The sequence below is a fragment of the Zalophus californianus genome, chromosome 13 (assembly GCF_009762305.2).
Source record: "Zalophus californianus isolate mZalCal1 chromosome 13, mZalCal1.pri.v2, whole genome shotgun sequence".
Taxonomy (NCBI): Eukaryota; Metazoa; Chordata; class Mammalia; order Carnivora; family Otariidae; genus Zalophus; species Zalophus californianus.
In genome coordinates, this window is record NC_045607.1 from 4,254,503 (window position 1) to 4,274,468 (window position 19,966).

General features: G+C 41.2%; 1 protein-coding gene across 1 annotated transcript in view; it reads left to right on the plus strand.

Annotated features, from left to right (window-relative positions):
• Positions 1-944: 944 nt before the first annotated feature.
• The window catches only part of SETX (senataxin), an 84,012-nt gene continuing 64,990 nt past the window's right edge, over positions 945-19,966 (plus strand). The window contains 6 exon segments of the mRNA XM_027616315.2: positions 945-1,066; positions 1,919-2,034; positions 7,801-7,984; positions 8,961-9,171; positions 11,084-11,193; positions 19,112-19,331. Coding sequence (XP_027472116.2) covers positions 7,808-7,984; positions 8,961-9,171; positions 11,084-11,193; positions 19,112-19,331 — 718 coding nt within the window. The 5' untranslated portion in view covers positions 945-1,066; positions 1,919-2,034; positions 7,801-7,807.

Consider the following 19,966-nt stretch of genomic DNA (forward strand, 5'->3'; position numbering starts at 1 on the left):
TATTCCGTAAACATAGTACTTTAATGAGGACACATACACAACTTATTGTAACGAGTACGGTGTGCAACGGTTCTGTAACTTAAACACTTGCCGGGGGGGGGGGGGGGAGGTGTGTGGCAGAGAAGCATCGAAAAACGAGGCGAATAACGGTCGTTCCTCTCGCGCTGCACCGCGCGGAGCGGGGACAGTTTAGGTGCCACAACGGACAGGAGTGGGGGGAGGGGGAGCCGCCAAGCCACGCCCCCTTGCTGGAAGGTTCTCCCTGCCCGCCCACGCTCCCGGCCTCCATTCAGTCTTCGGTGACGGGTCCCTGCGGTGAGGCCGCCGCTGGTGCGCCAGTGCCAGCCGCTCCGGTCCTCCGTAGCGTTGGTTAGCACCGGTCACTGCTCCGCGTTTCCGCCTCCTCCATCAGAGTAGAGGCAGGTGGAGACACCTCGCCATCCAAGTCAGGGGTAGGCGGTCCAAAGCGGGTATGCTTCCCAGTGGTGTTTGCTGCTGTCTTTACCATACTTCGTGTATCCTTTTTCTGTAATGCAAGGTGTATATATCCCAAAGTTAGGTGTTGATTACATATCTTAGGTATTTAAAGGCTTTAAAAAAGGAAAAAAAAATCCTTCCTGATCTTTAACACACCGTGCCGAAGCACCTGAGGCGTTAAAAAAAGAAAAGGGGCGGAAGAAAAACGCAAGAGGGTAGGCGCATCAGGGTGCGGCCCTTACCGGAAGCAAGTCCTGGGCGGGGTCGGGTTCTCCGCTCCGTAGCCGATGCCCCTCCCCCCAACACGGGCGCTCCTGATTGGCCGAGCCCGGCATCCCGGAAGTGACGCGAGCTCCTCGGCCTCCCCGCGGAGCCCTGGTGCGTCTCTTCCCACGCCCCGCCCCTCGGCGCACCAAAACGAGAAAGCCGCGGCGGGGGCGGGGCCTGCGTTGGGCCAACGCCGCGAGCGCAGGGGGGGCGGGGCCTTCGCGCGCGGCGCCGCCGGGTTGGGTGGCCGGGTCCGGACCCAGGCAGCCGGGCGTGGGCCCGTACATCCGCCCTCGGCTGACCGTTGAGGCGAGGCATGGAGGTGGGCTAGCGGCCGACGCGAGGCCGAGCGGGGTGAGGCGACCGGCGGGCTCGAGCGCTCGCGCGCGACTAGTGCGCGCGGGGCCGCGTGGAGTAACCGCCGCGGCGCGTGAGGCCCGGGCGGGTGGGGGAGGGGCGGCGCGAGCGGGGCCGCTTCCCTCAGGAGGGCAGCGGCGCCGGAGGCGGGAGCAGCCCGCGGGCGCCTCCTGCAGCCCGGGGTCCCGGGCGTCGGGACCCCCACCCCTCTCTCGCCGTCGTCTCCGCTGCGGTCTCATGCGAGCTGCCTTTGGTCTGGCCACTGCGTAGTTTACTTGGGGGATGAGTCGGGGGCTCGCGGGAGACAGTCTCCGTCCTCGCGCCCCGGGTCCTTCTCCCGGTTTCGGAGAGCCTGCTTGTCCCGGATGGCCCTCCCCTCCCCACCTGAAGGTGCCGGCGGCCGGCGGAGGGGCTTTGTCCGCCTCCGCGCCTGCCGGGGCTGCAAGGGGCCGAAGACGCGCTCGGCCCTGCGGGAACCGGGCGTGGGGCCTGGAGGGGGGAAGGTTAGGAGGAAGAGTTACTGGCGGACCGAGGGCTCGGTTTACCTGCTCTCGCCGATTTGGGGGGTGTTGGACGAGGTGCCCAGCTGCTCTCTGCGCAGGGACAGTCCCCTACGGAGCCGGCCCCCTGCGGAGTCGGAAGCGCACTCGCACCTTCTTCAGACTCGGGGGCCCACGGGCGGGCTGTTAACCTCCCCGAGGCCGTGCCGTTTGACCGATTGGTACCATCTGCCTCCACTTAATAAAATTGATGAGCATGACGTTCAGATGTCTTAGAAAAACCACTTCATCAGTTTTGTTTTTCTGTTTTATTTCAGAAATGTTCTCTTGGGGCCAGAGTCTGGGTATATGTGAGTGCAAATCCTCACCCATTCACAAATAAGCCTAGGAATCTCGACTGAGAGGATCACTTCTTTGTAGGCCATTAGCCCAGGTAATTATTTTTTAAACGTTTAAGACATTTTTCTGTCACTTAATATGTGTCAAGCACTGGAGTAAAAACATACAAAACAGATCCTTGCCCTAACAGGCTCAGATGTGGTGAGGATGGAGCAGGTGGGTGGGAGAGGTGCCAGATCAAAGTAAACAGCTTAAGTGAGCGCCCTAAGTGCAGTGACAGAAACATATACAAAGTTCCCAGAGAGTAGAAGAGAAGTCATCAAAGGCAGAGAAGATGGGTCACATAAGCCCCCGGATGTGGTGACACTCAGGGATGCACTGCACACAGGTAGCTCTCAACTCTTTTTATCAGAATAACTGGGGAAGTTCTTTTAAAAAATGGAATCTGAATTTTATGTATCTCCTAAGTTCCTTCGGTGACTCTGATAAGCATTTAGGGTTAAGAACCAGGCAGAGGGACGGAGGGCGGGTGTTCAAGGCAGTTGAAGGAGCGTCTATAAAGGCAGGGAATGCCAAATACCACCATTTTAGGAAGAGCAAGTGAGGGAGAATGGCAGGAAATGCCGAAGCCAGATTAGGGAGGGCCTTCTGTGGTGAGGTTAAAAATTAGAATTTTATCCCCAAACTGTAAGAATTCAAAACTCAGTTTTTGCTTTGCCCTTCAGCATTTTGGAGAAAAAATTGGTGGAAGAAACAAGAGCCAGAGACATTTAGTCTTGTGTAATCCACACAGATGGTGAAAATGTATTCTTCTAAGGCGGTGGTAGTGTCATGGAGAATAAAGTGCAGATATAATAAGGGAGTTAGAGTTTATGGAATTCATGAAGATGGGGGCTAAGGGAAGGAGGGTATAGGATAATTACCAGGTAACTGATTTGAAAACTGAAGGGATGGTAATGTGAGCGTACAGGGTGAATAACAGATTTAAGGGGAGGGTTTTACTCTGTTTTTGACTTTGAGGTGCTTGTCAGGTGAGTAGAGGTTGATTTCATGCGGTTGGATATCAAATAGAAATTGTAGGTTGGGTTAGGCTGTCATTTATTGAGTGGCTCAATTACAGTTAAACATTGCATTGAGAGTTTTACATACGTTCTCAGACTTTGGGTGGTTTCATTATAGGTAGTAATGGAAGCAGTGGTTTGAATTAGGTTACCCAGAAAGAGGATGTCAATGAAGAGTCCTGAGTCAAACCTTTGGAAACTCTTGATATTGAGAGGGAGAAAAAAGGAAGAGGTGACAGTGAAGGAGATGAGGTAGAGGAAGTGAAAGGAGATTGGTGTGTTGTCTTAGCTAAAAAATGCATGGTCAGCATTTCTGTATGCTTCAGAGGAGGCAAGTAAAGAATGTCTGGGACTTGGTAAGACACGGCAGTAAGGGGTAGAAGCCAGATTGTCAAGGAGTTGAGGAAGTGAATCGAGATTACTTTTTCAAGAAGTTTAGCTGAGGGCGCCTGGGTGGCTCAGTCGTTGAGCGTCTGCCTTCGGCTCAGGTCGTGATCCCAGGGTCCTGGGATCGAGCACCACATCGGGCTCCCCGCTCCAAAGCCTGCTTCTCCCCCTCCCACTCCCGTTGCTTGTGTTCCCTCTCTCACTGTGTCTCTCTCTGTCAAATAAACAAAATCTTAAAAAAAAAAAAAAAAAACTTTAGCTGAGAAAGGTAGAGGGAAGTGATTGCTATTTAAAAGTTTCTGGCCAGCTAATAGAAATGATATCCTCAGGACCAGTCTTTGGAAAGTCGGTCCATACTTCTGGTGAAGCATCCTGTATTACTGACAAATCAGCTCTCTTCCGATGCTCAGAGTGCAGCTCTTACTTCTGTTCTGCAGTTTGAGGGTTCCCTGGACACCACCATCTGTGGCTCAGTAATAGTTCCAAGCAGTTAAAATCTGATGAAATGAACAAAACTGACTTTCAGAAGAACTGAGTTGTGCAAAAACTTACAGGATTTGTGGTCATCTACCTGCAGTTTTCCCTTAAAATAAAAATTACATTGTATACCTCATTTAGATTTTTGGGGCTTAACTATCAGGCCAGTGATGATTTTAGATTTGGGGACATAACCACCCATTTATGACCTTTCGAGAGGAATCATAGAAACTGTTTCTGTTGTTGACATGCTCTATAGCACTATTTTCTGTAGTCTGGCACTCATGGCACTCATCTGTTCCATGACAAGAAAATTTAGTCTTTTCTGGTGTATGGAAGTAGGCTAGCTCTTTGGGTGAGTGAAACAAAAAGACTCCTTAATTTTCTTAATAGAAAGGGTTTTTGTTGGTTTTTTTGGTTAAGTGTTAGTTATTTTAAAGTTACACCAGTTTATTTGTACTTCAGATCCTTAATTTTTTCAAAGTTTTTATTGACTGCACAAATCCTGCTTAACACAACTGATGATGTTTGAGAAATCTCCGAGGAGTTTCACTTTCTATTCTTAGATCTTCTAAGTTCACTCCCCACTTTGAATTAGATCACCGGAAAAAACAGCTTCTGCAGACTTCCAGCTTCCGAGTATTTATGATTTTGGCCTTTTAGGTGTAAGAAACTTTTTTTTTTTTAGAGATTTATTTTATTTTATTTGCGAGAGAGAGAAAGCACATGAGATGGGGGAGGGTCAGAGGGAGAAGCAGACTCCCCGCCGAGCAGGGAGCCCGATGGCGGGACTCGATCCAGGGACTCCAGGATCATGACCTGAGCCGAAGGCAGTTGCTTAACCAGCTGAGCCACGCAGGCGCCCCTAAGAAACTCTTTTAGAATAGAATAATTTTATATTCTGCAGAACCATAATATCCGTTATATTACTTGGTATTCCCTAGTTTGCTGCACACTTGCACAAGGTGGGCATTAGTAGAATGTACTTGAATTAGAATTAGAGTCAGGAAGGAGTAGAATTCTCTAGCTGAACTAGCATACTTTTTTTATTTTTCAAGTGAGGACTGTGTAACTCACATTATTTTTTTGCTCTGCTTTTCAGGAAGCTCCTTATTTAGGGACTTAGTGAAATTTTCTTATAAATGAGTTTTGATTTCTCCTTTTTAATGTCCTTTTCTGTATGTTTTCTGAATGTCCCTTTTTATATGTCCTTTTCGGCTTTAATGTTGAATGTCACCCTAATTTCTTTGAAGAAAGCGTACAATTAGTGCTTTAATAAATTAATTTTAAAAATTCACAAGACGGGTGCCTGCGTCGCTCAGATGGTTAAGTGTCTTGCCTTTGGCTCAGGTCATGATCCCAGGGTCCTGGGATCAAGTCCCGCATCGGGCTCCCTGCTAGGCGGAGCCTGCTTTTCTCTCTGCCTCTGCCTCTCTCTGACTCGCATGAATAAATAAAACATTAAAAAAAAATTCACAGGATAAATGGCGTGTATTTGATTTTATTTACGCATTTATATATAATTAATGGTGTAAAAAGAAAATAAGGAATTTTTTTAAAAAACAGCTTATTTTAGGAATTGACAGTATGCCAGAAAAGTCTCTGCATTGAAATACAATTTCTATCAAAGATGTCATTGATTTCCCATTAGCAGAGATTTTGCACTCTGAGTTTAGGATGATAATGCATTTGAAAACATCACACTACCGGGTTTCTGTATCCAAATATTTAATGACTTGGTCATGTTTCTTAACCTTTTATTGTCTCTTCTCCCTCCCTGAAAGGAACATTTTAGACATTTCTTTCCTATGAATTTCCCGTGAATTTTAAACCACCAGTACGTTATATATCTCTTTATGTACTTTATGCATAAAGGTAGGACTTTTTTGTTTTTTTTTTTAAAGATTTTATTTATTTATTCATGAGAGACAGAGAGAGAGAGAGAGAGAGGCAGAGGGAGAAGCAGGCTCCCAAGGAGCAGGGAGCCCGATGCGGGACTCGATCCCAGGACACTGGGATCATGACCTGAGCCGAAGGCAGATGCTTAACCATCTGAGCCACCCAGGCGCCCAAGGTAGGACTTTTTTGTGTCCTACTTAACCAGTTTTCATCTCCTTGAGGATGATGTCACCCCTGATGAGAATGCCTGGGTTAGGTCCATCCTGTTATGAAATGGACTTAGTTGTTAGTGTATAGTTTACAGTTGGGTTTGCAGCTGGTTTCCCATTAATTAAGATGATATTTTATATTCATTGGATAGTTAATTTAAGGTCAAATTTCTGAAGATCAGGCTTGTTGGATATTTTTCTGGGCCAGTTCCCAATAAATGATCATTTTCATATGAAAGAACACTTGCTTCCTTCTTCTTGGGTGTGGTTTTCTTCCTTGTTGCAGACTGGCTGATAGCTGTATAGATAATTGTCACTTTGGGTTTGTCTGATGTTTTTCTCATGAATAGGCTGGGGTTATGGGTTTTGGAGAAACATTCCATAGCATTGAAGTTCCTTCCTCAGTACATTAGGCTCAACTCCGGTGAGGTGAGCCTTGAATACTTGGTTAAGTCTGTGTTTGCCAGATGTCTCCACTGTGATGTTACAGTATCTCCCTTTCCATACTCTCTTTGGTGGTGAGTCAGCAAGTCCAGCCCACGTTCAAGATGGGGTGGGATTAAGCTCCACCTCTTGGAACAGAGAGTATGTATATGTATTATTTGGAATTCTTCTGTAAGGAAGGTTGGTCTCCCACATTTGTTTATTCATGTAGTCATTTATTTATATCCCTGTGGACTCAGGTGTATCTATACTGTGGGTTATAATCCACAATTACATTGTTATTTTGTTGATCAAATTGTTTCAGCTTTGGCCATCCAGAGCTCTTTGAGGTTGGCTCCAGTGTTCCTTTGACACACCCACATCCTTTTGTATTTTGAGTATTTCCAGGCTCACCTTGTATTTTTGTTTAGTCATAATACATTGTTTACTGATGGTAAGCTTTGTATTTACCTTTATATGCATTTAGTTAGGAATAAAAATATAGCATCTTATTTTTATTACACCTCATTGGAATTGGAGATCTCTTTGGATTTTGGCTACCATGCTGTTTGCTAACCCACCCAGTTCCATACCATCTGTAGTTGATAAACCTGCCTCATTCGTGTATCTTTATTCAAACCTTTGACACATTTAGTTCTTGGGATTTCCTCGTTTCCTGGTACCTTCCTGTTACTTTGCTCTTTTTGAGACTGCTAGGATTTGGAAAATTATCTTAACCCTTTCACATGAGTTTGGATGGTGGAGGCTCTGATGTTATTACAGAAACAAAAAGTTGGAGATAGTAAAAAAATGTTAAGTATTGAACTTAGTAGCAATAGGTTGTTAACATTTGTAGCTGTTAGAGCTTACAGTGGGGTTCATACACACCATGTGCAGATTCTTGTATCTCTACTTTCTAAACCAGAGAACTCTCTCTTGAGTTTTGTTATTGGTATGGATTAATACTTACGGATTTTTATATTTCCACGGATTTCTGGAAAATTGTCTTCTAGGAATGTAAAGGTTCTCTGAACTTTTAACTTGGCTCCAGTACATCACTAGAATACTCCAAAATCTATACTTTGAAGGCCTCGATAAATTTTTGTCTCTGTAATTTTCCATCAGTATTACACAGTTTTGAGCTTTCTCTATAGTACAGTTGTGTATTGTGTGATTTTTTTTTTACTAAGAAAGTGCTTTCGTTTCATATTTTTTATGTGTCAAAGATAAAGTTGTTAAGAGTGGGTTCAGATTTGAGTTTAGTCAGTAATTGATAAGCTGACCAGGAGAACATTCTCCATGTGGTGGAGGCACATTTTAAGTTGGAGACGAGGGTCACACAGGAGAGGCCTGAAGTGTTGTTATTTTTCTTTAATCTTTAGATATTGTCTCTTCTGGATACAGGTGCAGAATGAGCACATGTTGTTGGTGTACACCAGGTGGCATTTCCACCGTTGACTTCCTACAGCGCTATGCATCCGAGACCCACTCCAGTGAGTTTCAAACAGCTGATGAAGACCTCTGCTACTGCTTAGAGTGTGTGGCCGAATACCACAAAGCAAGGGATGATTTACCATTCTTGCATGAGGTAATTTACATTTGATGGACAGTACTTTTCAGAGCTTGATTACGAGGAAGAGGAGAAACCTGAACTCTTTTGGAAGCATTCAGGAAACAGGATTGATGGATGGAATTGAATTGAAACCTTAAGTAGAATTTTGGGATCCCTCACTTTTAGTCATCGTGATATAAAACAATTTTATGAAATGACGTATGGGTTTTTTCAGTTTATGTTTTTAAGTATATTTGACAGTGTTACATTCATGTATCTGAATGGCTTGGGTTATTTTATTGGTTGATTCTTCTCTTTTCAGTTTTTAATGGGTAAATGGTATAAACTTCTAAGGGCAGGTGTATTTGCTGGTCATCGTAAACAAAGTGAAACATTTTAAATATGTGGTTTTGAATATTTGGTTTATTACATGAAAAACAAATCAGACTGTAGAGGTATGTGCAGATATATAGAAAGGAGGAGAGGTTGATTAGTTACGAATCTGTTGAGAAAAACCTTTGCTAAGTTTCCTAGTTATGAAGCTAACCAGTGTCTGTGCTAAAGGTAATGTTTTAAGGTGGGTACCAATGGCTGGACCATGGAAGTGAAGATAGAGAAGGCCTGGTCATGCCTTTGACAGAGAAGCTCCGACTTCTCATCCCCCCCCTTTTTTGGGGGAGTGGGCGTGGAGCCCAATGCAGGGCTTAAACTCCTGACCCTGAGATCAAGAGCTGGAGGCTTAAGGTGTCCCATCATTCCCTTTTTAATAGTTGATAAGGGATGTTGAGATATTTATAGCAAAACTCTTCAAGGGCAGTGTTTACACATCTCACATTGTATGTACTCATATATCATAAAAGTGACCTTATTTAGGGACTATTTTCTTCAAATCTCATGCGGTGTCTATTACTTCTTTAAACCTCTGTTGAAAGCTTTCTAAAAAGATCATGACATCCAGTGTTTTGTTGATAATGAGATATAAAGCGCACTGCCCATTTTTCTTTTTCTATAGGTTTTATGGGAATTAGAAACCTTACGTCTCATAAATTACTTTGAAAAATCCATGAAGGCAGAAATTGGAGATGATGATGAATTGTATATAGTAGACAACAACGGAGAGGCACAACTGTTTGACTTTACCGGCCAAGACTTTGAAAATAAGCTTCGAGTTCCTCTTCTTGAAATACTGAAATATCCTTATCTGCTTTTACATGAGCGTGTTAGTGAGTATCGTGGGTGTTCTACAAGTTTTATCGGTCTTTTATAAGAATTGTAAAAGCTTAGTTTTATCTGTATTGAAACTCTGCTTGTTAAACATATAATTAGGATACTTCATACTTTCTCCCAACATTTTAGTATGGAAGTTTCCAAACATACAGAAAAGTGAACGATATGCTGAACACCATATATGCATCATGTAGATTTTCCAGTTGCTAACATCTTACTCTATTTGCTTTATCACAAATTTATTCATCTATCTTTCAGTTAATTTTTGTTCTTGTAATTTGTCTATAGCAGAGTTTTTCTACGTTGGCATATTGACATTTTGGACTGGATACTTCTTCATTGTGGGGGCTGTGCTGTCCATTGTAGGATGTTTAGCAGCATCCCTGGCCTCTATCCACTAGATGCCAGTAGCCCTCCGCCCTTCCCACTACGCATGTTGTGATGACAACCAGGCTGTCTCCACATATTGCCAGATGTCCCTTAAGCCTTGGGGGGGTGCGCCATGGAGGCAAAACTGTCTGTGGTTGAGAACTACTGATCTGTAGTAATTTTCACTAATTACCATGGTGTGGCATATTATTGGTGCCTAGATTTGGTTCATGTATATTTGCATTTCTTAATATGAATCTCCTAAAAGTGAAGACATTCTTGTGATCTAACAAAATAGCAATACCTTCCCTCCCCACAAATAACAATACCTTCAAGCTGTCTAGTATCTAGTCCATATTCGGATTTTCCCAGTAGTTGTAAAATGAGGTTTTTGGCTGGTTTGTTTAAATAAGAACCAGTCAGGGACCATATGTTGCCTTGGTTCATATTTTGTATATCTGTTTGAATCTAAAACTGTCAATTTGTACACATACACACTCCCCCCCCCCCCCCATAACGTTGACTTATTGAGACCATATAGTTACCCTGTAGAATAATGTATAATTCACTTTCTGGATTTTTTTAGATTGCTTACCTGTGATATTATTTAACTTCTTTATTCTCTGTATTTTCAGTAAACTGAAAAGTAGATCTAAAGATTTGGCTAGATACATCAAATTCTTTCTAAATAAGTTTTAAATAATTAGGTTTTAAAATTCTAACAAGTCAGTTTTCAAGCATTTATTAACGGATACTTTGTCCAAGAAAAGTACATAAATGATGATTTTTCACCAAACACACCTATGTAGCCAGCACTCAGAACAAGAAACAAACCATCAATACCCAAGCACTTCCTTCATGCTTTTCCTGTTGTTATCACTGTTTCCCAAAGCCATCCTCCGTCACTAACAATATTCTTTGAAGTGTGAGAAAGTAAAGTTGATTGAATAGGTAGGGTAAATGTAGTAGTCTATTCAGGACACTTCTGAAAGGGTGGTGTAGAGATTTCCATGAAGTAGCAGGAATCAGAACAATGTAAGCATAGATAGACTTAGGGAACTGCATTGAGTCCAGAAATGAACCAGCCATATTTGGGAAGCTTGTTTGATGATGGTGGCTTCTCAAACCAGTGGAGAAAGTGTATTAGTCAATAAAATAGCCATTTGAGGGGAAAGCTCACTTTATCACTAGTACTAAATAAAGTCCACATGGATCAAAATGTAAAATGCTGATGGAACTGGACTGATAGGCATACTTCTAAGAAGGTACCCTATGGGTATAATTATGCCAAATGTAAGAAAAAATGTGTATACCAGTAAAGTCAGGGTAGTTTATAGGAACACACCATGACCAATCACACTAGTTTTTCAGATAGGTAAATACTGTTACATGATCAGCATTTTTAATGTTTCATTTAAAAAAAAAAAAGGAACAACTTTATTTACTTACAGAACAACCAAAGGAGCCATATTTAGGGGGTCTTGATAAGCTGATAAGATTTATGCCTTTTATTTACTGGCTTATTTTTTTTTTATTTAGATGAATTATGTGTTGAAGCACTTTGTCGGATGGAACAAGCTAATTGCTCCTTTCAGGTTTTTGACAAACATCCAGGCATCTATTTGTTTCTGGTCCATCCCAATGAAATGGTGAGTATGAGTAGTAGGCAATGAAAGGACGTATTTTTTTGCACATATAGGTAGCTATAATAGAGGGTTTGGATGTATATTTTGTTTAAAGTATTAAACTGTTAAAAATGTATAATCACACCCCTCAAAAGGTAAATGTTTCTGGGAGCAGCAATGGAGCAGAAACACAGAGTGATAAACAGTGGAAACCTGTAGGCCTGGGTAGCTGTAGGTAGCCGGGGATACAGTTCAACAGGATAACAGAATTCCAAGTGTCCTCCAGGCAAGGCAGAGGGCCAGGGTCAAGGCCTGTGCTCAACATAAAGGTGAGATTCCCCTGCCTGTGAAAGAAAATGGACAGAAAGTATAGCAAGGTGCCCTCTGGGCCTGGCCTTTTACAGCTGCATAGCAGTAGAGGAAGCAGGTCCAGCCGAGCCTTCGGGACCTGGGCCAAGCCCTGACAGGCTTTGTGACTGAGTCTTTAGTGTCCTTTAAGTGACCAGTGGTTGGGAGTCCTGAGCTGCTGGTGGTAGACTGCTGATGAAGTCCTTGAGAGAGAAGAATTCAGAAGATGTTGTCAGGAATATATAAAGTTGATTGAATACTGTGGTAAAGTTTATTATTTAAAAAAACCCACTAAGTTCAAGGAAAGTGAATATATCAATAATAACTTGAACTAGGTGGTATCAACGTGATGAGGTTGGCAGGCAAGGAGACGCAAGATGTGAGAGCATGCATGTGAGGTTCTCATTTGGATAAGGGCAGAGCTAGGTAGTGAATTATCTTAAATAATGGATTTATTTAGAAATGCTTTAAAAGAAATAGAGGAAGTTCATACAGATAAACAGGTTTAAAGATACCTTTTTGTAAAAAGTTTGTGCAAAAAGTTGATGTAAGAGATGGAAAAACAACTAATAGGCAAATACCTAAACAAAGTGGTGAAGCTATTGTAATAAATAAAATAGACATTTGGATAAGGTTACTACATAATAAGAATTCAGTTCATCAAGACCGTATAGTATTTTTAAACAAGTAACATGCTGGTTAAAACAGGCTCAAATAGATGATAACGCGGTTATTTGTAGAACTACAGGAAGGGATAGTAGACTCATTATTGTAAAAGATTTCCACGTCCTCTTCTTCAGTATGGAATCAGTAGATCAATAAAGACCCCAGCAAGGAAGGGAATATGTATATAAGGTAGTTTACAAACGTAACCTAATGAATATATATGTGAACTGGGCATCTAACCGTTTTTTTCAAATACATGTTGAACATGACAAAAGTGATCACATACTAAGCCATGATAAATGTTTCAGCACGTTTCAAGGACTACCATGATCTCTGATCATAACGCAATTTAGATAGAAGTTAATGAAAAGATAAATGAGTTTCCGCATTTTGAAATTAACATATGCTAAAAAAGAAATCATCAAGACTTAAGAAGACCCAGAACCGAATCCTAATGAAGATGTTACATAAAAAAATTACAGGATGTAGCAAAAGAGGTTCTTTCAGGGAAATTTATAACTTTAAGTAATTATAGAAATAAAGCTTCAAAATTTATGAGCTGATTTTTCAGAATAGATTATCCTGATTCTATATACGTCCTTCCAGAAAGAGAATACTCTTAAATTTATTCTATGAAGCAGGTAACAAGATACAAATAACAAAAACATAATAACGTAAAAACATAAATAATAAAAAGACATAATAAAAACAAGACACCTAAAACATTAAGGGTAAAAACCTTAAAATATTAGAAAATCTATAAATAGAATTTCACCTTACTAACAAGTTATAAAACTCATATGGTTCATTGGATGCATTTGATAAAATTCAGCACCCATTCAGATTAAAAATGCTTAGCAAATTAGGAATGGAAGGGAATTCTATAAGCTGTTGAGTTGTATCTGTAAAAAACCTAAAGGAAACGTTATCCAAATTGACTAACTTTTAGTGAGGCATTCCCTTTAAAATCAGAAATAGACAAAGGTGCTCACTATCACCACTTTTTGTAGAGTGTTAAGTTGGGGTTCTGGTCAATGCAGTAAAAAAATTAGAAAAATGAGAGGCATTAGAATTTGAAAGGAAGAAGTAAAAATGACATAATCTGTAACAATAAGATCATTTAGGAAACCCCAAAGAATCTACAAGTTTTGAGAAATAAGTGTTTAACAGGTGATTATTTACAGAAGTCTGGTATTTCTGTACACAGCCAGCCAAAAATTAATAAAAGATAAATTTCCATTTATTACAGGTTCAGAAAATAGTAAATACCCAGGCATAAATCTAACAAAGATATGGAACTTCTACAGGAAAATCATAAAACTTAATTAACACGTGAAAGAGAACCTAAATAAGTAAAGACCTTGTGTTTTTTGTTTTGTTTTGTTTTTAAGATTCTATTTATTTGAAAGAGAGAAAGACAGCAAGAGAGGGAACGCAAGCAGGGGGAGTGGGAGAGGGAGAAGCAGACTCCCAACGGAGTAGGGAGCCTGATGCGGAGCTCAATCCCAGCACCCTGGGATCATGACCTGAGCCAAAGGCAGGCGCTTAACGATTGAGCCACCCATGTGCCCCTAGACCCTGTGTTCATAAATAAGAAAGCTTAGTAATAGAAAGATCTGTCAGTTTGCCTCAGATTTATAGATTCAGAGTGTTTTTAAATAAATTCCAGCAGGGTTTTATTTTTTATTTATTTTTTTTAAAGATTTTATTTTATTATTTATTTGAGAGAGAGAGAATGAGAGATAGAGAGCATGAGAGGGAAGAGGGTCAGAGGGAGAAGCAGACTCCCCGCAGAGCAGGGAGCCTGATGTGGGACTTGATCCCGGGACTCCAGGATCATGACCTGAGCCGAAGGCAGTTGCTTAACCAACTGAGCCACCCAGGTGCCCTCCAGCAGGGTTTTAAATGTAACACGTTAAGATGTTTCTAAAGTATGCATATGGAAGAGGAAGGATCCACAGTTGCCAAGACATTTCTGAGGATGAGGGAGACTTACTATAAAGCTCTGATAGTTAAGACAATGTAATATTGATGTGCAGACAGATGCTTTGGCCAGTGGTATAGAATAGAGACTCAAACAGACTCATATTTAGATCTTTGGTATTTGATAGAGATGATGCATCAGATCAATGGGGAAAAGAAGGACTGGAAATGGAAGTGATACAAAGGTATCTCTATGGAGAAAATCATATTTTTAAGTCATATACTTAAAACATCAAGTATTTAAACACTTCAGGTTAAATGTCAAAAATTAAGGGGCGCCTGGGTGACAGTCGTTAAGTGTCTACCTTCGGCTCAGGTCATAATCCCAGGGTCCTGGGATTGAGCCCTGCATTGGGCTCCCCGCTCCGCGGGAGGCCTGCTTCTCCTCCCACTCCCGCTGCTTTTGTTCCCTCTCTCACTGTCAAATAAATAAATAAAATCTTTAAAAAAAAAAAAAAAGTCAAAAAATGGCCAAACTCTTGGCAGAAAATACAGGTATATATCACTGAGATTTTAAGGAAGGAAACCATTGGTTATAAAAGGAAGGCTGATAAACATGACTATATCAAAACTAAGAACTTTTGTTTATCAAAAGATATCTTAAAGTGAAAAGACCAGTTAAAAATTGGGAGAAGCTGTAAACACTAACAAAACCCCAAAAGAAAAGTGGAAGAAGACCTGAATAGGCATTTCCCAGAAGAGGAAGTTTTATGGCTCTTAAACATATGAAGGACAATTTGACATTAATGACAGGGAAATAGTAAAACCACAGTGAGTATTGTGTAGTGTGTGCTAGTTTGAGGCTATAAGTATTAGGATGTGGATCTGCAGGACCTCAGTGCTGGCAGGAGTGTAAATTGGGGCAGCGCCTTGGAGATTAGTTTGGCTTCATCTAAATTTGAACATTCCTATGTCCCATGGTCTAGCAGTTTTTTTTTTTTTTTTTTTAGATTTTATTCATAAGAGACAGAGACAGAGAGAGTGGCAGAGGGAGGAGCAGGCTCCCTGCTGAGCAGGGAGCCCAGTGTGGGACTTGATCCCAGGACCCTGGGATCACAACCTGAGCCGAAGGCAGATGCTTAACCATCTGAGCCACCCAGGCGCCTGATCTAGCAGTTTCATTCCTGAGTGTATATGTAAGAGAGATACTCTTGATCATTTGTAACAGGAGGCATATATAAGAAATTCCATAGCACACTACTTAGAATTCACAAAAACCTGCAAACAACTGGGATGTCTGGTGGTGGGAGAGTCCATGAATAAACTGTGAAATATCTTCATGGGAATATCATGTAGCAATCTAAACAAACTATCAACTTGAAACAAAATAGGTGAATCCTGGTAATATAACATGAAGTGAAATAAAGTTTCAGAAGATTCTATATAGGAGGAAACCCTTTTTATAAAGTTAGAAATAAAATGAATATTTACAGGTAGATACCACAACTATATAAAAAATAAGGGGATGAAGAACATGGTATTTGAGATGATGGTCACCTCAGGTTGGAAGGGGCAGGAAGATGGGGGGGGATGGGCCCCATATAGTTAGATGCATGTTACAGTAAAGGAGCCTTAGTTTTTTGTGTTGGATGATGAGTTTATGGATGCATGTTGCATTAATAAAAATTTAAATTTAAAAGGCTGCGCATGGACCAAAGATAAAAGTGTGTCATGAAAAGGTTATAGTCTAATTCTGAAGTTTTATTCCCTAACCCTCATCCAAAAAAAGATGTCAGCAAAAGACTTCAATTTCTGGCAGTCTAGTGTCTCTATAAACTGAAAAATGTTCCTCCTCCAAAGCACATCCCCAAAAGGGATGGAGGGGGAATGCTGAAAAGGCAGGGCGCAGTGGGAAGATCTAATCTCAGTTCGCTCTGTTGGAGAAGGAGAGAATCAGGGCATGATAAAGAGGTGACGGTGCATTATTTTTCAGTCAGTGAAAAACGCAGATAGCATGCTCACAGGTCCTGATGCGGAGAAATAAAAGAAAAACCCCCACCAACGCGCACTGTAGTAATACTTCAGGATACTAAAGACAGAAAGGCTTTAAAGGAGCTGAAGAAAAGACTATGTACGAGAGAGCTGCAGTTAGCTTCTCAGACACAGGAATAAAACTGACGATGGAACAGTGTCTTCCCTGTGCTGAAGAATGGTAGCTGTCCATCTAGAAGCAAGTGCCCAAGAGAGAAGGTGAAATAAAGACCTTTCAAACAGCTGGGGTCCTTTACCACCAACAGTCTGTGCAAAGTCAGCGTCAGCCTTTTCACATTGTTAGCGGAATCCTAATTATTACATGACATACTGCTTTCTTGGATAAAGGCTTTTCATGACCGTGAATATTCAGGTCTGCTGTGTTTCGGGTGCAGTATTGTGTAGTTTCCGGATGTTAACTCATTAAAACCTTACAGCCCACAATTCATAGATGAGGAAACTGAATCAGTCACACAGACTAGCGTGTGGTGACCAGGGTGTGTAGATAGGCAGCCAGGCTCCAGAGCCCCTAGGTTTGGTTTTGTTTTTTTAACTGTTTGGAAGTATTTTCCCACTTTCAGAAAATTCTCAGGAATAAAAATAGTAGAAAATACCTGTATCATCTTAAGCCATATTCACTAATTGTTAGTGTCTCCATTTGCTTTATCATTTGCTTTCAAGTGACAGCTTTTTTTCCTGAACCATTTGAAAGTCGGTTACATCCCTCTGTGTGCTTTGCTGCTAAATACTTCATGTGTATCTCTTGAGAAGAGGCTCTTCTCTTTCTGTAAGGACAGTGTTACAAGCTTCAGTGAATTTCGCACTGATTTAGTAAAAGTCTGTCTTCCACCTGTACTATGCGCTCTCCAGCATTCTTTGTAGTGTTTCCCCCCTGTGCGCCAGTATCCGGGCCAGGATCAGCTCTTACACGCAGTTATGTTGCTTGAGTCTCCCTTCATCTGGACTGTTGTTTGCTCAGCCTTTGTCTTTTATGACATTCTGAAGAGTACTGTCATCCCTGTCCCCGCATCTTCTATCTATCTATTTATTTATTTATTAAAGGTTTTATTTGACAGAGACACAGCGAGAGGGGGAACACAAGCAGGGGGAGTGGGAGAGGGAGAAGCAGGCTTCCCGCCAAGCAGGGAGCCCATGCGGGGCTCGATCCCAGGACCCTGGGATCACGACCTGAGCTGAAGGCAGACGCTTAACGACTGAGCCACCCAGGCGCCCCTCCCCGCACCTTTTAAAAATAGAATGCTCCTCATTTTTGGTTTGTCTAATGCTTCCTAGTTGTTAGAGTCAAGCTATGCATTCCCAGCTGGGGTACTCCATAAAAGTGATGTGACGTTCTTCTCAGAGTGTCCTATACAGACGCACATCATATCATTTGCCCTTTGTGGTTATGTTAATTTTGATCAGCTAGTCAAGGTGTTGTTCAGTTTCTTCACTGTATAATTTCTGTTTTTTTAGATACTGGAGATCACAGGAAATGCCCTGCTCCTCACCAGAGTTTTCTCCTATATTTAGTGCTAACTGATGCTTTTGCCTGAACCAGTTTTTCCAAGATTGTGAAGTAATTTTCCCATCCAGCACTCAACACATTTACCAGTTAACACGTGACATTGATTGTACTAGAACCAGGAGCTTTTGCCTTTCTCTCATTTTTTTTTACCTATTTATTACCAGTATGGATTCATGCATTCCTTTGTATCTTTTCCAAAAGTTTAAAATTCATTACTTACTTTGGCATAGAGCCAGTCCATTCCAACGTCCATTAGCTCTGTTTTTCAAACTTTTTTGACCATAACCTATGATAAGTGTTTTTCATTGAGTACACATAACATATGCATATGTGACACAGACATTTCCCAAAATAATAGTCCTAACCATGCAGGATGCACGCTGATATTTTTCTGTCTATGTTACTAGTTTTTTAAGGTTGGTCGTGATTACTGAATTTAATTCATAGCTTACAAGAAAATTTTTTAAAGATTTATTTATTTTAGAGAAGGAGCGAGGGGGGCGGAGCTTGGTTGTGGAGGGACAGAGGGAGAGGAAGAGAGACTCTTAAGCAGACTCCACACTGAGTGCAGAGTCCGATACAGGGCTCTATCTCATGACCCTGAGATCATGACCTAAGCCAAAACCAAGAGTTGGATGCTTAACCGGCTGTACCACCCAGGCACCCCCTTGCCCACGAGAAATTTAAAATCACTTGCCTGTGCTATATTGACATTTAGAGGTGACCTTTGATTTCTTCTGAGGCTCCACTTCCCCCTCCTTTTAACTTTCTATTAGGAAAATTACAAACATACAAAAGTAGAATGATACAGTGAACCCTTATATATCCATCAATGAGCTTTGTGAGTTATCATTACATAGCCAATATTCTATATCCCTTTGGGTTACTTAGAACAAATCTTAGACGTCAGAGCATTTCATCCATAAGATACTTCAGTATGTCCCTAAGGATAATGACTTTTTAAAAAAAATTCGTATCACCACACCTAAAATAATTCCTTAATATATATATTTTTTTTATGAGAAAATTTTTATTTGTTATTTGAGAGAGAGCACAAGCAGGGGGAGCTGCAGAGGGCGATGGAGAAGCAGGCTCCCTACCAAGCAGGGAGCCCAAAAGGGGCTTGATCCAGGATCCTGGGATCATGACCTGAGCTGAGGGCAGATGCTTAACTGAGTGAGCTACCCAGGTGCCCCTATATATTTCTAATCAGTGGTTAAGTGATTATCTCAAATGCTTTCTTAGGGTTCAAATCAGGATAAAGTAATATGGTCCAAGCATTGCGTTACTAGTGTCTTAGGCAGTCCCTTAACCGACTGAGCCACCCAGGCATCCTGTATCTTAGGTCTTTTAAAATCTATACAGAATCCTGTTTTCTTAACTAGGTTCTTGTTGCATGTACATGACAATTATTTGTTGAATAAAGTAGTGAACATGTTATGCCTTTAGGTTCGGCGTTGGGCTATCCTGACCGCAAGAAATTTGGGAAAAGTGGACAGAGATGATTATTATGACTTGCAGGAGGTTTTGACTTGCCTTTTTAAAGTCATTGAATTGGGGCTTTTGGAAAGTCCAGACATTTATACTTCTTCTGTTCTCGAGAAGGGTAAACTGATTCTTCTGCCCTCACACATGTACGATACCACCAACTACAAAAACTATTGGTTAGGTAAGTACTGTTCCTACACAAATATAACTAGTATTTTTCATAATTCTTAATGAGTATCCTGCAAAGGAAGTGGTTTCTTGGTGATCTGATCAAGGATTTCATAGTTCCCATTTCTCGTTCTGTTGTTAAATTGACTTAGCATTACACATCCTGTTTTTAAACATTATTTATCCTAGAAACCATCTTTGTAAGAGGTACATGTTTGAGTATGGCAACTAAATCTTTTATTTAAAGCAATACTATATATAACAAGATAATAGTATAACAGTTGGCTTTAATGGGATTTGATATATTTTAAAGAGATTTTCCCATCTGTAAAATACTCCCTGGCTGAAAGAGATAATAGCTTTGGTTTTTCAGCAAGTTCTACACTGACTCAAAATAGTTCTACCTTACTTTACTGATTCTGAGTCTTACAGTCATGTGTCATATTTGGCAGTGATGAGTACTCAGAATATGGTGATCTTAAAATTGAAGGCACCTTAGATTTGAGGGAAATACAAACTGTGTGGTAGTCAACATAACAGTTATTTTCTAACCAGTTCGTACCATTTTCCCTTTTTACTTTCAAGTCAGTCTAAAGTCCTGTTACTTGGGAGCAGTTGTGTATGACTATCTCACTTAATGTTTGAGGA